Below are 19,873 nucleotides of genomic sequence, written 5' to 3' on the forward strand. Positions count from 1 at the left end.
CAGGACAATAGGGCATGGCCTGAAGCTGTGCCAGGGTAGGTTTAGGTTGGAAATTAGGAAGCACTTCCTCAGAAAAAGGCTGCTTAGGCACTGGGATGTGCTGCCCAGGGAGGTGGTAGAGTTGCCATCACTGGAGGTCTTTAAGAAAAGCTTGGTTGTGGCACTTGGTGTAATGGTTTAGCTGACGTGGTGGTGTTAGGTCATAGGCTGCACTTGATGATCTTAGAAGTCTTTTCCAGCCCAAATAATTCTGTGATTCTGTGGACAGTGTAGATAATGATACTTTATTTTTCAGATATAAAACAATGTTATCCCTCTAACAGTCTACCAATGAACTATCTGAACTGTTTAGGAGAAAATACTTAATAATCTCAGTCTTCTCTTGCTGTCTTTTATGCACCTGGTTTGTGACACACACCAACATGAACTTTTGAAGTTGGATTTATTTTGTGCCATGGAATCCTCAACAGCGATGCTACAGCTCTGAACCTTTGGAAACTTGCACTCCAAAGCAGCTCTTGCTTGGCTCTGTTTCGAGATGAAGTATTCCACATTCACAAAGCTGCAGAAGACTTGTTTGTAAACATACGAGGGTAAGCTTTCATGCTCTCTTTCTCTCCTCTCAGAACTTACCCTAAAACCTAGCATTTCTTGAACTCTCCTCCCTCTCCTCCCTCTCCTCCCTCTCCTCCCTCTCCTCCCTCTCCTCCCTCTCCTCCCTCTCCTCCCTCTCCTCCCTCTCCTCCCTCTCCTCCCTCTCCTCCCTCTCCTCCCTCTCCTCCCTCTCCTCCCTCTCCTCCCTCTCCTCCCTCTCCTCCCTCTCCTCCCTCTCCTCCCTCTCCTCCCTCTCCTCCCTCTCCTCCCTCTCCTCCCTCTCCTCCCTCTCCTCCCTCTCCTCCCTCTCCTCCCTCTCCTCCCTCTCCTCCCTCTCCTCCCTCTCCTCCCTCTCCTCCCTCTCCTCCCTCTCCTCCCTCTCCTCCCTCTCCTCCCTCTCCTCCCTCTCCTCCCTCTCCTCCCTCTCCTCCCTCTCCTCCCTCTCCTCCCTCTCCTCCCTCTCCTCCCTCTCCTCCCTCTCCTCCCTCTCCTCCCTCTCCTCCCTCTCCTCCCTCTCCTCCCTCTCCTCCCTCTCCTCCCTCTCCTCCCTCTCCTCCCTCTCCTCCCTCTCCTCCCCCAAGAAAGCCAATGGGATCCTGGGGTGCATTCAGAGGAGTGTGTCCAGCAGATCCAGGGAGGTTCTCCTCCCCCTCTACTCTGCCCTGCTGAGACCTCACCTGGAATATTGCATCCAGTTCTGGGCTCCCCAGTTCAGGAGGGACAGGGATCTGCTGGACAGAGTCCCAGGGAGGGCTCCCAAGGATGCTGAAGGGACTGGAGTGAGGAGAGGCTGAGAGCCCTGGGGCTGTTTAGTGTGGGGAGAAGGCTGAGAGGGGATCTGATCAATGTCTGTAAATATCTAAGGGCCTGGGGGTCAGGAAGGAAGGGACAGGGACAGGCTCTGCTGACTTGCGTCCTGTGACAGGACAAGGGGCACTGTATGGAAACTCCAGCACAGGAGGTTCCACCTCACCATGAGGAGGAAATTCTTCACTGTGGGGGTGACAGAGGCCTGGAGCAGGCTGCCCAGAGAGGTTGTGGAGTCTCCGTCTCTGGAGCCTTTCAAGACCCATCTGGACGCATTCCTGTGTGTCCTGTGCTGGATTCTACCATTGTGCTGTGGCAGTGGGGTTGGACTCGGAGATCTCCAGAGGTCCCTTGCAACCCCTAACACCCTCTGATCCTGTGATTGTTTCTGTAATGCATAACTTTCTGGAGCCTGCTTTCATAACCATCTCCTGCCGTTTATTTTAATCACCCTTCTGAAAGGATCTGGTGAATCAGTCTCTAAAATGGCAAAAGCAATGATCTCACCCCCAAATCTTAACCTAGTGAATAGAAGTGATGTCACAAATGTGGAGTTTGCTTGAAAAGCTGGATCTGTCTGCCACTGGTTCTGCAGTGTATCATCTGAAAACTCAGAAGCAGTGTTGGGACTCACAAATCCATGGGACCAGATGGCATCCATCCTAGGGTGCTGAGAGAGCTGGCAGGTGAGCTGCCAAGCCGCTCTCCATCATTTTCCTCCAGTCCTGGCTCACTGGAGAGGTCCCAGGTGACTGGAAGCTGGCCAGTGTGATCCCCATCCACAAGAAGGGTTGGATGGAGGAACCTGGAAACTCCAGGCCAGTCAGCCTGACCTGAGTGCCAGGGAAAGTGATGGAGCAGATTATCCTGGCAGCAATAACTGCGCACCTGAAGGATGGCCAAGGGCTCAGGTCCAGCCAACAGGGATTTAGGAAGGGCAGGTCCTGCCTGACCAACCTGATCTCCTTCTATGCCCGGGTGACAGCCTGGTGGATGTGGGGCAGGCTGTGGATGTGGTCTATCTGGACTTCAGCAAGGCCTTTGACACCATCCCCCACAGCAAACTGCTGGCTAAGCTGTCAGCCCCTGGCATGGACAGCAGCACTCTGAGCTGGGTTAGGAACTGGCTGGAGGCTGAGCCCAGAGAGTGGTGGTGAATGGTGCCACAGCCAGCTGGCAGCCAGGCACCAGTGGTGTCCGCCAGGGATCAGTGCTGGGCCCTGTGCTCTTTAACATCTTCATTGATGATTTGGATGAGGGAGTCGAGTCAGTCATCAGCAAGTTTGCAGCTGACAGCAAGTTAGGGGCAGATGTTAGTTAGAGGGCAGAAGGGCTCTGCAGAGGACCTCGACAGACTGGACAGATGCGCAGAGTCCAACAGGATGGCATTCAACAAGTCCAAGTGCCAGGGGCTGCACTTCGGCCATGGCAACCCCATGCAGAGCTACAGGCTGGGGTCAGAGTGGCTGAGAGCTGTCAAACAGAAAGGGACCTGGGGGTGCTGATTGACAGCTGCCTAAACATAAGCCAGCAGTGTGCCCAGGTGACCAAGAAGGCCAATGGCATCCTGGCCTGCATCAAGGATAGTGTGGCCAGCAGGAGCAGGGAAGTCATTGTGCCCCTGTACACTGCACTGGTTAGGCCACACCTTGAGTACTGTGTCCAGTTCTGGGGAGGCAGGGAAGGAGAAGCTGGTAGTTTCCCCTGGTCTTTGGCCAGGGGAGGTCCTTGTGCTGTTTATTAATTGTAAATCCCTGTAAATATTGTAAATCCTGGATAGTTTGCACATATCCATGGCATTCCTTTGTGGACTGCAGTTCTGCTTGTAAATACAGCTTGCATTTGCTTCCAGCTGAGCTGGTCTGGCAAAGTTCATGTTGGGGGGGGAGGATGAATTTCAACCCACCACATTCTGCAATTGGAGAACTAAGCTGTGCGAGCTTTTTGCTGTATCCTGCATCTCCTCTCAAGTCCTGGTCAGATACTTACTGGCTTGTTCTTTTTCCCTTGCAGCTACAACAAGCGCATCAATGACATCAGAGAGTGTAAAGAAGCCGCCGTCTCCCATGCGTGAGTGCCTCACAAAGCCTTCCTGACACATTTCAGTGCTGGTTTTCTGACAGGATTTGTTGAATGCTGATTTCAGTTCTGTGTTTTCAAAGGGGGTCATGCACTGATTGGTCTTTTCAATCTGGATGTGCTTAATGCCATGAGAAGACCTCCTTGTGCCCTTCCAGTACCTGAAGTGGGCTACAGGAAAGCTGGGGAGGGACTTTTGAGGGTGTGAGGAAGTGATAGGACTGGGGGGAATGGAGCAAAGCTAGAAATGGGTAGATTGAGATTGGATGTTAGGAAGTTCTTCCCCATGAGGGTGTTGAGACTCTGGCAGAGGTTGCCCAGGGAGGTGGTAGAAGCCTCATCCCTGGAGGTTTTGGAGGCCAGGCTGGATGTGGCTGTGAGCAAGGTGCTGTAGTGTGAGGTGTCCCTGCCTATGGCAGGAAGGTTGGAGCTGGATGATCCTTGAGGTCCCTTCCAAGCCTGACAATTCTGTGATGACTTTAACTTGCCAAGTGTTAGATTCTCTTTCATATTATCAGGATGGGAGCACTCACTGAATTCTTCAGTTTCCTTTTGTCTTAATTACTATATGCCTTTAAAACTTTTTCAGAGATCTTGAACAGAAAGTAGTAAAATGTAAATAAATGTAGTAAAATGTAAATAAATGTTTTACACTGGTGGGTGTAAAAAGGAATATAATGATAGTTCTAAACAATCCCGTTGGAAGAGGTGTCCCTGCCCATGGCAGGGGAGTTGGAACTGGATGATCCTTTTGGTCCCTTCCAACCCTGACTGATACTATGATACTTGGATAAGGGACTTAAACTAGTTGTACCAAAACAGTCTCTGTTCTTGCTTCCTTTGTCTGGGAGATACTAACTTGCTGCTTCTTGACCTTGGGTGCACCGCTCTTGTTGTGACTGGTATTAACTTCTCTGCTTCTGTCTCTTGTCCCTTTTGTACAGGGTGGGTAAGAGGGAGGCAGAGAGGGAGAAGCTGGTAGCTTCCTCTGGTCCTTGGCCAGAAGGGGTTCTTGTGCTGTTTATTAATTGTAAATCCCTCTAATTATTGTAAATCCTGGATCTTTTGTACCTACTCATTGCATTCCGTTGTAGATTGCAGTTTTGCTGGTAAACACAGCTTTTATTTGCTTCCACCTGAGCTGGTCTGGCAAATTTAATGGGGGGGACACACACAGAGAATTTTCAACCCACCACAATTACTTGCAAATGCAAATTACATACAGATATTTTGCTGGAGTTAAAGGCACTTCACAGAGCAGGAGCACAGGGGTTTAAATGTAACAGTAGTTAAGGAACATACAGAGTGTGTGATGGGGATGCCCATTTCAATTAAACCCCACATCCTTTGAACTATTGAAGCTGCTATGATGTGAGCTTGGGCTTAAGTGTTAGGAAAGGCTCTGCAGAGGGACCTCGACCAACTGGACAGATGGGCAGAGTCCAATGGGATGGCATTCAACAAGTCCAAGTGCCAAGTGCTGCACTTTGGCTACGGCAATCCCATGCAAGAGCTACAGGCTGGGGTCGGAGTGGCTGGAGAGCTCCCAAACAGAGAGGGACCTGGGGGTGCTGATTGACAGCCACCTGAATATGAGCCAGCAGTGTGCCCAGGTGGCCAAGAAGGCCAGTGGCATCCTGGCCTGCATTAGGAATAGTGTGGCCAGCAGGAGCAGGGAAGTCATTGTGCCCCTGTACTCTGCACTGGTTAGGCCTCACCTTGAGTCCTGTGTCCAGTTCTGGGCCCCTCAGTTTAAGAAGGACATTGAGAGACTTGAAGGTGTCCAGAGAAGGGCAAGAAGGCTGGGGAGAGGCCTTGAGCACAGCCCTGTGAGGAGAGGCTGAGGGAGCTGGGGTTGCTTAGCCTGGAGAAGAGGAGGCTCAGGGGTGACCTCATGGCCCTCTACAACTACCTGAAGGGTGGTTGTGGCCGGGAAGGGGTTGGTCTCTTCTCCCAGGCAACCAGCACCAGAACATGAGGACACAGTCTCAAGCTGTGCCAGGGGAGGTTTAGACTCGAAGTGAGGAGAAAGTTCTTCACCGAGCGAGTCGTTCGTCATTGGAATGTGCTGCCCAGGGAGGTGGTGGAGTCACCATCCCTGGAGGTGTTCAAGAGGAGATTGGATGTGGCACTTGGTGCCATGGTCTAGTCATGGGGTCTGTGTTGATAGGTTGGACTCAATGATCCTCGAGGCCCTTTCCAGCCTAAGTTATACTGTGATACTGTGAAAGCTCCAAGGTTTGGTGGTTTGCAGAGTGGATGATTCCTTGCTTTGCTCTCTTGATGCAGAGGTTCCATGCATAGAGAAAGACGCAAGTTTCTACGTTCTGCCCTCAAAGAACTGGCCACTGTCCTGTCTGATCAACCAGGCCTGCTGGGCCCCAAGGTAACTGTGGGGCTCATCTTCTGCATTTGTGGAATCTTGGCAGCGTGGTATTCAGTCAGCATCCGACAGTTCCGGAGGGGCTGCCCACGGCAGCGGGGATTGGAACTGGATGATCCTTGAGGTCCCTTCCAACCCTAAGAATTCCGATTCCATGCCTGGAAGTGTTTAAAAGACACAGAGATGCTAAGGGACATGGTTTAGCACCAGACTTGGCAGGGTAAAATAATGGCTGGGCTTGATGATCTTAAAGATACTTTGTTTTCCAGCCCTGGAGCAGGCTGCCCAGAGAGGTTGTGGAGTCTCCTTCTCTGGAGACTTTCAAACCCCTCCTGGATGCATTCCTGTGCAGACTACTCCGGGTGATGTTGCTTTGGCAGGGGGGGGTTGAACTGGATAATCTCTGGAGGTCTTTTCCAACCTTTCATGTACTGTGGTACTGGGATACTGTAATTCTATGATTTCATATCTATAGGTTTGTGAACGACTCTTGTGTTTGTCTTTTTTCCCAGGCCCTTTTTGTGTTCATGGCGTTATCCTTTGCTCGTGATGAAATCATTTGGCTCCTCCGCCACGCGGATAACATGCCGAAGAAGAGCGCAGATGATTTCATAGACAAGTATGTTCCTTTCCAGGGTGGGACCTTAGTTAGTTAAGGGAATTTCACAGGAGAAACCCATTTGAAGGAATGGGCAAAAGGATGTGACTATATATGGGAAAGTTGGGACTGTTGGAGGTCCTTTACCTGGGGGAATGTTAACCTTCCCGTCTGTCTCAGTCCAGAGAGGGAAAGAGCCTCAGTTTTTTGAACATTCCTGTGTCACAAAATCAGAGGCAAAAACGAGGCCCATAACATCAACAGCCCTGAGACTATTGATTAACAAAATAAAGTGGATGGAACAGAAGAGGGGAGAGAGTGAGAGGGTAAAAATAGAGAGGGAGAAGAGGGAGAGAGAAAAGGAAAGGAATTCTATTACCACGCCCCCCAAGACGGTTTGGGTCTGGGGAGGAAGGCTGCTGTCTCTTTGGCTTGGAGGAGATGTCATCCTTGTTGGCTGTCCTGTCCTCCGCTGGAGGAGGGGAGGGAGAGATCCCAAAGTCCAGGTCCTTCTCTGAGCAGCCTCTTCAGCTTCATGACTTGCAGCAGGTGGAACTTGGAATGTGGAGAAAGAGTTCCTCCTGGTCTGCTCTTCCAGGCTGCAGGGTGATGTCTTTTCTCCCGTGTCTGTCCTTATCTCTCCTTGTATTTTCTTCTTCTCAGCAGGCATTGCTCAGGTCTTTTATACAGTTCTTTAGTCACAGGGGTTTTTTAGGTATGTGTCCAGGTGGTGGATGCATTGTCCTTTTCACCATCCTCTGTTTCTGGGGTAGCTGATGGGTAGAGAAGCTCCTGTCTATGCACATTTCAGAGAGTCCTTATCCAGTGACATGTGCTCACCATCTCCTCCCTTAGCAGCTATTTTCTAGGCAAGGAGCAAAGGTGTTTTTATCTTTGTGGATTCACATCAAGAGAGACAAGATCTAATCTCTTACACCATCAGAATGCAAATTACATAGAAATACTTTGCTGGAATCAAAGGCCCTTCACAGAGCAGGGGCATAGAACTTGGGATTTAAATGTAATGACAGTTAAGGAATGGTTCAGAGGCTGTGATGGGGATGCCCTTTTTAATTAAACCTCACATCCTTTGAAATATTGAACTGTTAAAGTTGCTGTGTTGTGAACTTGGGCTTAAATGCATTCTGTATTTGCCTTGATGATGCAAAAATGAAGCTTTTCCCCTTGTCTTCAGTGTTAGTGGGGGGAAGGAAACTTGATTTGTTGATTTGTGAAACACTTCCTGTATTGTAACAAAGAAGTCTTTTAAAGGAGGTTAAGATTTGTTTGTGTGATACACCCTTCATGTCAGCAGAGCAGGTAAAAGGGAGAAATGGGATTACAGATAGCCAGAAGGCCACTAGTGGTCCTGGAGTCGTTCTCAGGGTTAGTGAACACCAGATGGAACAGGAAGTCTCTGTATAAGCTGCAGGAGGTTACACAACTGGCAATCACAAGGCTAGTTCTGGAGCTAGAGCAGGCAAACCTTTGGAGTTTCCTTCACTGGACTTAGGTGCTAGGGGACTGATGGAGGTCCCAGAGCCTCTCTGAAACAACCTTGTGCAAGTATTTGACCACCTTCATGGAATGTAACAAAAGACATTGCATCCAAGCAGTTATTACAGCTGTATTTGTTGTACTTAATCACCTCTTGAGAGAGGTTTTTCACAGACTGAGCATTATGGAAGGGGTTCTTACTAAAATAAGGGAGTAGTTATGCAGATCTTTGAGGATTGCTATGATGGTATCCTGTTAACTTATCTCTGAGTCTCAGAGCACTGGAGCAGGCTGCCCAGAGCAGTTGTGGAGCCTCCTGTGGAGGCTTTCAAGCCCCATCTGGATGCATTCCTGTGCAACCTGTGCTGGATTCTATGGTCGTGCTATGGCAGGGAGGTTGTACTTGATGGTTTTTGGAGGTCACTTCCAACCCCTAACATCCACTGATCCTGTGATGTGTCATTAAGTGCACTTTGCAGAGAAATTTACCTCTATATAAAGTCATTTAAATAATAGGAAAGAGAATATTGGGGGTGCTGGGGATGAGAAGCTCAACAGGAGCCAGCAGTGTGCACTTGCAGTCCTGAGAGCCAAGCAGAGCCTGGGCTGCAGCAGGAGAAGTGTGGCCAGCAGGGCCAGGGAGAGGATTCTCCCCCTCTGCTCCACTCTGCTGAGACCCCATCTGGAGCACTGTGTCCAGTTCTGGAGCTTCTGTTACAGGAAGGATCTGGAGGTGCTGGAATGTGTCCAGAGAAGGGCCACAAGGATGAGCAGAGGGCTGGAGCTGCTCTGCTCTGGAGACAGACTGAGGGAGTTGGGGTTGTTCAGTGTGGAGAAGAGAAGGCTCTGAGGAGACCTTCTTGTGGCCTTCCAGTATCTGCAGGGGGCTACAGGAAAGCTGGGGAGGGACTTCTTAGGGTGTCAGATAGTGATAGGACTGGGAGGGATGGAGCAAAACTAGAAATGGGTAGATTGAGATTGGATGTTAGGAAGAAGTTGTTCCCCATGAGGGTGGTGAGAGACTGGCAGAGGTTGCCCAGGGAGGTGGTGGAAGCCTCATCCCTGGAGGTGTTGAAGGCCAGGCTGGATGTGGCTGTGAGCAACCTGCTGTAGTGTGAGGTGTCCCTGCCCATGGCAGGGGGGATTGGAACTGGCTGATCCTTGAGGCCCCTTCTAACCCTGACAATCCTGTGATTCTAAGGTTTTCCTGGTTTTTCTATTATTAGGCTTGTCAAATGCCAGGTCTGGGAGTAAATCCCTTGGAGGAGCAATGCACTGCAAGCCAGAAGGTTTGATATTTTTGTGTGTATGTGTTATGTTTGTCAGCTTTCCCTTGTCTTCCTGCCTAGACACATAGCTGAGCTGATCTTCTACATGGAGGAGCTGAGAGCCCACGTGCGGAAGTACGGCCCGGTGATGCAGAGATACTACGTACAGTATCTCTCTGGCTTCGATGCAGTGGTCCTGAATGAGCTTGTTCAGGTATGGCATGAGTGTGGCTTTGGGTCCTCAGATGCAAACTTTGAAAGCAGACCTTTTATCCAGCAGGACTTTATGAAGTTGTTCTCTGAAGGATAGAATCCAATCCTGGCTTAAAAGACTGGATAGTTAAAACCAGGTCAGAATGTGGTGCTATTGTTAGGTCAGTGGGATCCTGGGGGGCATCAAGAAGAGTGTGGCCAGCTGATCCAGAGAGGTTCTGCTCCCCTCTGCTCTGCCCCACCTGGAATACTGCATCCAGTTCTGGGCTCCCCACTTCAAGAGGGACAGGGATCTGCTGGAGAGAGTCCAAGGGAGGGCTGCAAGGATGCTGAAGGGACTGCAGCACTGCCTGGTGAGGAGAGGCTGAGAGCCCTGGGGCTGTTTGGTGTGGAGAGGAGAAGACTGAGATGGGATCTAATCCATGTCCATCAATATCTTAGGGCTGGGGGTCAGGAAGGAAGGGACAGGGACAGCCTCTGCTCACTTGTGCCCTGTGGTAAGACAAGGGGCCATGCATATAAACTACAGCACAGGAGGTTCCACCCCAACATGAGGAAGAACTGCTTTACTGTGAGGGTGACAGAGCACTGGAAGAGGATGCCCAGAGAGGTTGTGGAACTCCTTCTCTGTGGACTTTCCAGCCCTGTCTGGATGTGTTCCTGTGTGACCTGTGCTGGATTCTGTGGTTCTGCTCTGGCAGGGGGGTTGGACTCTAGGATTTCCACAGGTCCCTTCCAACCCCTAACATCCTGAAATCCTGTGATCTTGGCTGATGGTTTTTGAACGCTATGAGCAGGCCAAATTCACTTACTGTTCAATTCTGATATTCAGAATTGTGCTTCTGGTTGCTTTATGAAGACCTACCTGTTGTTAATCAATGTTACAGAGACAACAAAACAGGTTGTGCCTCTGAAGTAGTGTTGTCAGAAACAGCCAGGCAGAAAGGGACCTGGGGGTGCTGGTCAATAGTAGGCTGAACATGAGCCAGTAGTGTGCCCAGGTGGCCAAGAAGGCCAATGGCATCCTGGCCTGTGTCAGGAACAGTGTGGCCAGCAGGAGCAGGGAAGTCATTGTGCCCCTGTACTCTGCGTTGGTTAGGCCACACCTTGAGTCCTGTGTCCAGTTCTGGGCCCCTCAGTTTAGGAAGGAGGTTGAGATGCTGGAAGGTGTCCAGAGAAGGGCAACAAAGCTGGGGAGGGGTCTGGGGCACAGCCCTGTGAGGAGAGGCTGAGGGAGCTGGGGTTGCTTAGCCTGGAGAAAAGGAGGCTCAGGGGAGCCTTTATTGCTATCTACAACTCCCTGAAGGGAGGTTGTAGCCGGGAAGGGGTTGGTCTCTTCTCCCAGGCAACCAGCACCAGAACAAGAGGACACGGTCTCAAGCTGTGCCAGGGGAGGTTTAGGCTGGAGGTTAGGAAGAAGTTCTACACAGAGAGATTGCCCATTGGAATGTGCTGCCCAGGGAGGTGGTGGAGTCACCATCCCTGGAGGTGTTCAGGAAGAGACTTGATGGGGTGCTTGGTGCCATGGGTTACTTGATTAGATGGTGTTGGGGGATAGGTTGGACTCGATCTCAAAGATCTATTTACACCTGGTTAAGTCTAATTCTATTCTAGTTCTTTCTTATTCTTCCTGAGAAGGTAACCAGAGGCTATGTGAAGTGCTTTGGTTTGATTCCCTGGTGACCACCAGATGGAGCTCACATTTTGTGAATAAGTCAACTGCCTAGCCTCGGCTTGAGTTTGTACCCCAAAGTTTTTTGTCATGTTCAGGGATCAGTCCTGGGACCAGGCTTGTTCAACATCTTTGTGGGTGCCATGGACAGTGGCATTGAGTGCACCCTCAGCAAGTTTGCTGATGACACCAAGCTGTGTGGTGCAGCAGACACGCTGGAGGGAAGGGAGGCCATCCAGAGGGACCTGGACAGGCTGGAGAGGTGGGCACAAGCCAACCTCAGGAGGTTCAACAAGACCAAGGGCAGGGTCCTGCATCTGGATGGAGGCAATCCCAGGCACAAATGCAGGCTGGGCAGGGACTGGCTAGAAAGCAGCCCTGAGGAGAGAGACTTGGGGGTGCTGGTGGAGGAGAAGCTCAACAGGAGCTCTCAGTGTGCACTTGCAGCCTGCAAAGCCAATCAGATCCTGGGCTGCATCAGGAGAAGTGTGGCCAGCAGGTCAAGGGAGGTGATTCTCCCCCTCTGCTCAGCCCTGGTGAGACCCCACCTGGAGTACTGCCTCCAGTTCTGGAGCTCCTATTCCAAGAGGGATCTGGAGGTGCTGGAAGGTGTCCAGAGAAGGGCCATGAGGATGATCAGAGGGCTGGAGCTGCTCTCCTGTGAGGACAGACTGAAGGAGTTGGGGCTGTTCAGTCTGCAGAAGAGAAGGCTCCCAGGTGACCTCATTGTGGCCTTCCAGTATCTGAAGGGGGCTGCAGGAAGGCTGGGGAGGGACTGGCTCAGGATCTCAGGTAGTGATAGGACTAGGGGGAATGGAATGAAGCTGGAGGTGGGGAGATTCAGGCTGGAGGTGAGGAGGAAGTTCTTCTCCATGAGAGTGGTGAAGCCCTGGAATGGGTTGTCCAGGGAGGTGGCTGGGGCCCCATCCCTTGAGGTGTTTAAGCCCAGGCTGGATGAGGCTGTGGCCAGGCTGATCTAGTGTGGGGTGTCCCTGCCCATGGCAGGGGGGTTGGAACTAGATGATCCTTGTGGTCCCTTCCAACCCTGACTGATACTATGATACTATGTTCCAAAATTCATGTGACACTTCAGGCAGCATTTGCCAGAGGGTGGGGCTTACAGACCCTACTCTTTATTTAAATTTTAAGTGAGTTTAAATATTATTATGAAATACAACTGATTCCTTGGATTGACTTTCAGTGCTAAAACACCTACATTTGGGCCTTTTTTAAAACCAGAAGCCTATGTACAACAGATTATTTGTTTGTTTTTTTTCTTTAAGACTGACATAATTACATATTTTTGCTTTCCATGTGTCACTGATTCCTTGGAAAATGTTTCCTGGATGGAGTGAGTGGCTTCTCAGTGCTATACCAGTGGCACAAGTGCATTTCATGTGTTTCAGGAGCCCCTTTGCCATACCTGTAACATAAAACACCTCCAAACAGAACCATGTTCAGTGTTTTTCCAGAGTTACTTTTGGCCAGAAGGAAATAAATTCTTGTGACTTCATTTTCTTTCACTGAGGAAGTATTAGTGAGGCTGGGGCTACTCCTTCCCCAGGGAAGTGCTGGAGTCACCACAGAATCATCACAGAATCACCAAGATTGGAAGAGACCTCAAAGATCATCAAATCCAACCCATCCCCACAGACCTTATGACTAGACCATAGCACCAAGCACCCTATCAAGTCTCCTCCTGAACACTTCCAGTGATGGTGACTCCACCACCTCCCTGGGCAGCACATCCCAATGGCAAATGACTCTCTCAGTGAAGAACTTTCTCCTCACCTCCAGCCTAAACTTCCCCAGGTGCAGCTTGAGATTGTGTCCTCTTGTTCTGGTGCTGCTCACCTGGGAGAAAAGACCAACTCCCTCCTGGCTACAACCACCCTTCAGGTAGTTGTGGAGAACAATAAGGTCTCCCCTGAGCCTCCTCTTCTCCAGGCAATGGTCAGGGTTGGAACAAACCTCAAGGATCATCCAGTTCCAACTCCCCTGCCATGGGCAAGGACACCTCACACTACAGCAGGTTGCTTAAAGATACATCCAGCCTGGCCTTAAAATCCTCCAGGCAATGAGGCTTCCACCACCTCCCTGGGCAACCTCTTCCAGTCTCTCACCACCCTCATGGAGAAGAACTTCTTCCTACCATCCAATCTCAATCTACCCACTTCTAGTTTTGCTCCATTCCCCCCGGTCCTACCACTCTCTGACACCCTAAAAAGTCCTTCCCCAGCTTTCTTCTAGCCCCCTTCAGATATTGGATGGCCACACTAAGCCCTTCTCAGAGCCTTCTCCTTTTAAATCCCTGGAGAGATTTAAAAGATGTGTAATTGTGATGCTAAGGAGCATGGCTTAGTGTTGACATGGTAGTGCTGGTTTAACAGTTGGACTTGATGATCTTAAAGGTCTTTTCCAACCAAAACAGACAGAAATGAGGGAACATAATTCAGCTTGGGTGTATTTTTTAATTGATTAATAACAGGTGTCAAGCACAAGAGTAGCCAAATGAGTGAGCCTTCAGGTTCAAATGTCAGTCAGAGCTGGAATCATGAGAAGCTTCAGTATTGTATTACTTAACATCACTATGGTCTTAAGCAGTTGCTGAAAGTACCTTTTCATGCCTGGAGGAGGTCCTCCTCTTCCTCTGCTCTCCCCTGGTGAGACCTCACCTGAAGTATTGTGTCAAGTTTTGGGCCCCCCCCAGTCCAAGAGGGACAGGGATCTGCTGGAGAGAGTCCAAGGGAGGGCTACAAGAATGCTGAAGGGACTGGAGCACTGCCTGGTGAGGAGAGGCTGAGAGCCATGGGGCTGTTTAGTGTGGAGAGGAGAATGGGATCTAATCAATGTCTATCAATATCTAAGGGCTGGAGGTCAAGAGGGAGGGGACAGGCTCTGCTCACTTGTACCCTGGGATAGGACGAGGGGCAGTGGATGGAAATTACAGCACAGGAGGTTCCACCTCACCATGAGTAGGAACTTCCTCACTGTGAGGCTCACAGAGCACTGGAGCAGGCTGCCCAGAGAGGTTGTGGAGTCTCCTTCTCTGAAGCCTTTCCATCCCTGTCTGGCTGTCTTCCTGTGTGACCTGTGCTGGACTCTATGCTCCTGCTCTGGCAGCAGGGTTGGACTCGATGATCTACAGAGGTGCTTTCCAACCCCTTACATCCTCTGATCCTGTGAACTGCAGCATTTTGTGAAATTGGAAAAATTGATAGCCCACTTTTTGGTGGTATCAATCCCTGAAGTCAACATCAGCTTTTCTGGAAGCAAAGGGATGGTGATATGGGCTCTGTTCTATCCTGCCATGGCGGGATTTTTTTGCAGGCAAAGCAGGTGCCTGCAGAGGTCAGGAAATGTCCCTGATGCCTAACAGGAAATTGTTTGGTATACAGCCTGAAAAGACCTCAGAGATCATCAAGTATTACCTAACACCTTGTTGTGGGTCACACACAAATGGTCACACACCTCCTGACAACTAAACCATGACTCCAAGTGCCACATCCAGTCCTTTTTTGAACATCTCCAGGGTGGCTGACTCCACCACCACATTCCAGTGGCCAATTACTCATTCTGAGAAGAACTTTCTCTTCACCTCAAGCCTAACCCTCCCCTGGCACAGCTTGAGACTGTGTCCTCTTGTTCTGGTGCTGGTTGCCCAGGAGAAGAGACCAACCCCCACGTGGCTACAACCTCCCTTCAGGTAGTTATAGAGAGCAAAAAGGTCTCCCCTGAGCCTCCTGTTCTCCAGACTAACATCCCCATCTCCCTCAGCCTCTCCTCATAGAGCTCTCCCCAGCCTCATTGCCCTTCTCTGGATATGTTCAACCATCTCAATGTCCTTCAGTAATTGAGAAGAACTGGACAAAGTCCTCACTGTGTGACCTAACCAGTGCTGAGCACAGGGCAGAATGACTTCCCTGCACCTGCTGGCCACACTACTCCTGATGCATGGCAGGATGTCATTGGCCTCCTTGCCTTGTGTTTGCAGATGCTGGTTTGGAAGAAAGCTTTTCTTAGGTATTTGTCACCAGCCAGGTATTAAAAAGTGAAAGGAGTTAAATGGTGTTCTTTGAATTACTGCATTGATCGAGTTACCTTGTGGAAATCTGCATACATTGCAGAGTACAGCTGATAAAGTTGGCATGGTTATTGACATGGTTTCATAAACCAGCTGTGAGATTATGATGATAATAATTGCACCAACATCTCTTTTAGAATCTTTCTGTGTGCCCAGAAGATGAATCAATCATCATGTCCTCTTTTGTAAACACAATGACTTCACTAAGCGTGAAACAAGGTAAGCTGAAAGGAAATTCGGGGGAAATGGCAAACAGAATGGCAGATTGCTCTGGAAAGCTGCACCACTTTCTGTGGTGTAACCTGCAGGTTACCTGCAGAAATTCAGTTGGCTTCCTTGTTCCTCTTTCATTATGGCATCTGTTTCATCTTGTGTGTCCCAGGGGCTTTCAGGGCAGCTCTATACAGATAGAGCTTTTGAAGAGTGCTATTGGGAAGTAACCTTCACTTTTCATGTAGCAGGCATATTCCACATGTTGTCACCTAGGTGTTTTAATTCCTACCTGTTCATTCAGAAAGCATATTCCACATGTTGGCACCTAGGTGTTTTACTTCTTACCTTTTAGTGTAGCAAGCATATTCTACATGTTTTCACCTGGCTATTTCAATTCCTACCTTTTCATGCAGAAAGCATATTCCACATGTTGTCACCTGGTTGTTTTAATTCCTACCTTTTAATGTAGCAAGCATATTCCACATATTGTCACCTGGGTGTTTTAATTCCTACCTTTTCATGCAGAAAGCATATTCCACATGTTGTCACCTAGGTATTTCAGTTCCTACCTTTTAATGTAGCAAGCATATTCCACATGTTGTCACCTGGGTATTTCAGTTCCTACCTTTTAATGTAGCAAGCATATTCCACATGTTGTCACCTGGGTATTTCAATTCCTACCTTTTAGTGTAGAAAGCATTTTCCCTATGTTTTCACCTGGGTATTTCAATTCTTACTTCTCATGTAGAAAGCATATTCCACATGTTGTCACCTGGGTGTTTTAATTCCTACCTTTTAATGTAGAAAGCATATTCCACATGTTCTCACCTGGGTATTTTAATTCCTGTAAGTGTGGCTCTGCTGGATTGATATTCTTAAGTAAAAGCATGAGCTCTTCAGTGCCCAAGTAACCCTTGAGTACTTTGGGGGGAGGTTTAGAAGGTGTGACATAGGCTATCTGAATTTGTAGTTGTTTTCCTAAAGAGTTTATGTTCTAACTTGTTGTTTGTTTGTTTTTCCCCCTGATGCAGTTGAAGATGGAGAGGTATTTGACTTCAGAGGAATGAGATTAGATTGGTTTAGATTGCAGGTAATCCTTTGTGTGATGCTTCACTAAGTGAAATCCTAAATGTGTAATAAATTACTGCTTTTCTAGATTGCTCTCAGGCTGCAAATGGCTCTGACAGGGTAGCTAAGAATAACTTAGCTCTCTTAAAATCAAACCCATCCTGAAGCAGATTGTTTGCTGTATTTTGAGGTAGCTTTGTTTGCATTGTCTGCTTCTTGCCAATTGTTCTTTGAGGTGTTTCTAACAATTCAGAAATAGATTGTGTTAGGATGAGCAGTTTACTGGCAGCTGTGCTGTGCAGAATGTGATTAAGCCTGCCCAGCCAAGGGAAGGTGGAGAATGTTCAGTGAGAAACTAGCATTCAGGCAGATCAGCAACGTGCCCTAGTGGCCAAGAAAACCAACGTCATCCTGGGATGTATTAGAAGGGGAGTGGTCAGTAGGTCAACAGAGGTTCTCCTGTCCCTCTACTCTGCCCTGGTGAGGCCACATCTGGAATATTGTGTCTAGTTCTGGGTCCCTCAGTTCAAGAATGATCACAGGGAACTTCTTGAAAGAGTCCAGCACAAAGCCACAAAGATGATTAGGGGAGTGGAACATCTTCCTCATGAGGAGAGCCTGAGGGAGCTGAGGGCTCTGGAGCTTGGAGAGGAGGAGCCTGAGAGGTGACCTCATTGCTGTTGATAAAGATGTGCAGGGTGAGTGCCCAGAGGCTGGAGCCAGGCTCTGCTGGGTGATGCCCAATGATGGGACAAAGGGCAATGGGTGCAAGCTGGAGCATGGAAGGTTCCATGTGAACATAAGGAAAAATCACTGCGAGAGTACCAGAAGGCTGGATCAGGCTGCCCAGAGAGGTGGTGGAGGCTCCTCTCTGGGGAGACATGTATCTGTACTTTCAAAACACTCTTTCTCCTGCTTTCCAAAACCTGATTTGTTCTCCAGTCTATCTGTGAATTGATGTCATATTCCAGTGCCATCTGGGGACTCCTTTGAAAGGCAGTTTGCCTTCCTTAAGCTGTAGTGGAAAGACAGAATAGCCTACCCAAGTTCTTTTAAGCAGACCCTTTTAAGCCTACCCATGTTCTTTTAAGTGTTCTGTGCATAGCATTTACCAATTGCATTGGGTAGTAGCAATGGAATTGGCAAAACTGGCATCTCTAGGTATAATAATTTACTTTTCCCTTGTTTTTCCAGGCCTACACCAGTGTTTCTAAAGCTTCACTGGGTCTTGCAGACCACAGAGAACTAGGAAAAATGATGAACACAATCATTTTCCACACAAAAATGGTAGATTCTTTGGTGGAGATGTTGGTGGAAACCTCAGATCTTTCTATATTCTGGTATGTTACTGTGGAAGCTTTTCACTACTCCTTGTTTCGTTCACCCTTGCAAGTACATAGAGAAAGTTAATGGGAAGATGTGGTGGGGCAGTGGGAGAAGCATTAGGGGGGGATTGAGTCATTCATCAGCAAATTTGCAGATGACACCAAGTTGGGAGCAGGTGTTGATCTGTTACAGGGTAGAAGGGCTCTGCAGAGGGACCGCAACAGGCTGGACAGATGGGCAGAGTCCAACAGGATGGCATTCAACAAATCCAAGTGCCAGGGGCTGCACTTTGGCCACAACACCCCCATGCAGAGCTACAGGCTGGGGTCAGAGTGGCTGGAGAGCTGCCAAACAGAGAGGGACCTGGGGGTGCTGATTGACAGCTGCCTAAACATGAGCCAGCAGGGTGCCCAGGTGGCCAAGAAGGCCAGTGGCATCCTGGCCTGCATTAGGAATAGTGTGGCCAGCAGGAGCAGGGATGTCATTGTGCCCTGTGCTCTGCACTGGTTAGGCCACACCTTGAGTCCTGTGTCCAGTTCTGGGCCCCTCAGTTTAAGAAGGACGTTGAGAGACTTGAAGGTGTCCAGAGAAGGGCAATGAGGCTGGGGAGAGGCCTTGAGCACAGCCCTGTGAGGAGAGGCTGAGGGAGCTGGGGTTGCTTAGCCTGGAGAAGAGGAGTCTCAGGGGTGACCTCATTGCCCTCTACAACTACCTGAAGGGAGGTTGTAGCCTGGGGGCAGTTGGTCTCTTCTCCCAGGCACCCAGCACCAGAACAAGAGGACACAGTCTAAAGCTGCACCAGGGGAAGTTTAGGCTGGAGGTGAGGAGAAAGTTCTTCCCAGAGAGAGTTGTTAGCCATTGGAATGTGCTGCCCAGGGAGGTGGTGGAGTCACTGTCCCAGGAGGTGTTCAAGAGGGGATTGGACGTGCCACTTGGTGCCATGGTTTAGTAGTCATGAGATGTTGGGTGACTGGTTGGACTTGATGATCTTTGAGGTCTCTTCCAACCTTGGTGATACTGTAATTTCTGGGTTCCATCAGAATTAGTTTGATAAAGGTTACTCAGAAGGATCTGTGAGAGGTTCTTCAAGCAGTCATATAATCTGTCTGGGATCATTTTCAGCTTTTGCCTAAATGCTAATAAAATGTTTAGGGGGTTTACTGCAGACAGCAAGCTTCTTTGAAAGCATGATGCAGTTTTTAGTATACATTCTAATTACAGATCTGACACTTAACAGCATGTTTGGTTGGTGTGAAGCAGCTTTATTTACAGCAAACTTATGTTTGTGTTCCATCTAAATGTCTCTTCTCTGATCAGTTTTTATAGTCGTGCTTTTGAGAAGATGTTTCAGCAGTGTTTGGAGCTTCCCTCTCAGTCAAGATACTCAATTGCATTCCCACTGCTTTGTACCCATTTTATGAGCTGTACCCATGAACTGTGCCCAGAAGAGGTAATTTCGACATACATTTTCTTGGTTGTCTTCATCTCTCATTTAAAGCAGAGGGCATTAGAGCTGCATACTGCAGGAAGGTCTTACCGAGGTGTAACATGCAAGGGACAAGAATGGTAACAAGGGAAGTAAACCAAAGAGATCCCTTCCTTGGTGATTCTTCACCCATAGATTTCAGAATCCTTTTCAGAAGTGACAAAGCATGATTTATCTTCACTTTAAAGAGAGTTTATGATAAGGTACAGAGGTTAGATCGCTCTTCTTCTGGGGCATCCAGATTTCAGTGCTAATGAATCTTATGCATTTTAAAACTTACTAAGCAACAGGGTTGGTTGGTTGGTTTGTTTGTTCCAAATGAGTTATAAACTCCTTGATAGGAAAAGGAAACAGGAAGTTGGGACTTCTGGGGTTCATTGAGAGGAGTTTGTCCAGCAGATCCAGGGAGGTTCTCCTTCCCCTCTATTCTCTCCTGGCGAGGCCTCACCTAGAATACTGCATCCAGTTCTGGGCTCCCCAGTTCAAGAGGGCCAGGGATCTGCTGGAGAGAGTCCAAGGGAGGGCTGCAAGGATGCTGAAGGGACTGGAGCCCTGCCTGGTGAGGAGAGGCTGAGAAACCTGGGG

The 19,873-nt window shown here is 49.1% G+C and overlaps 1 protein-coding gene across 4 annotated transcripts in view; it reads left to right on the forward strand.

Moving 5' to 3' along the window:
• Window positions 1-19,873, forward strand: part of NCKAP1 (NCK associated protein 1) — a 112,458-nt gene that overhangs the window by 46,404 nt on the left and 46,181 nt on the right. For all 4 annotated transcript variants that reach the window (XM_068137830.1, XM_068137831.1, XM_068137832.1 and 1 more), the window contains 9 exons: window positions 437-593; window positions 3,415-3,471; window positions 5,770-5,866; window positions 6,376-6,482; window positions 9,308-9,440; window positions 15,333-15,414; window positions 16,440-16,498; window positions 17,671-17,816; window positions 19,120-19,252. In XM_068137830.1, the coding sequence (XP_067993931.1) occupies window positions 437-593; window positions 3,415-3,471; window positions 5,770-5,866; window positions 6,376-6,482; window positions 9,308-9,440; window positions 15,333-15,414; window positions 16,440-16,498; window positions 17,671-17,816; window positions 19,120-19,252 (971 nt within the window). The remainder of the gene's footprint in view (window positions 1-436; window positions 594-3,414; window positions 3,472-5,769; window positions 5,867-6,375; window positions 6,483-9,307; window positions 9,441-15,332; window positions 15,415-16,439; window positions 16,499-17,670; window positions 17,817-19,119; window positions 19,253-19,873) is intronic.

Source organism: Melanerpes formicivorus, unplaced genomic scaffold, assembly GCF_026170545.1.
Source record: "Melanerpes formicivorus ecotype bairdi unplaced genomic scaffold, bMelFor1.0.p_v2 SCAF_5, whole genome shotgun sequence".
Lineage (NCBI taxonomy): Eukaryota > Metazoa > Chordata > Aves > Piciformes > Picidae > Melanerpes > Melanerpes formicivorus.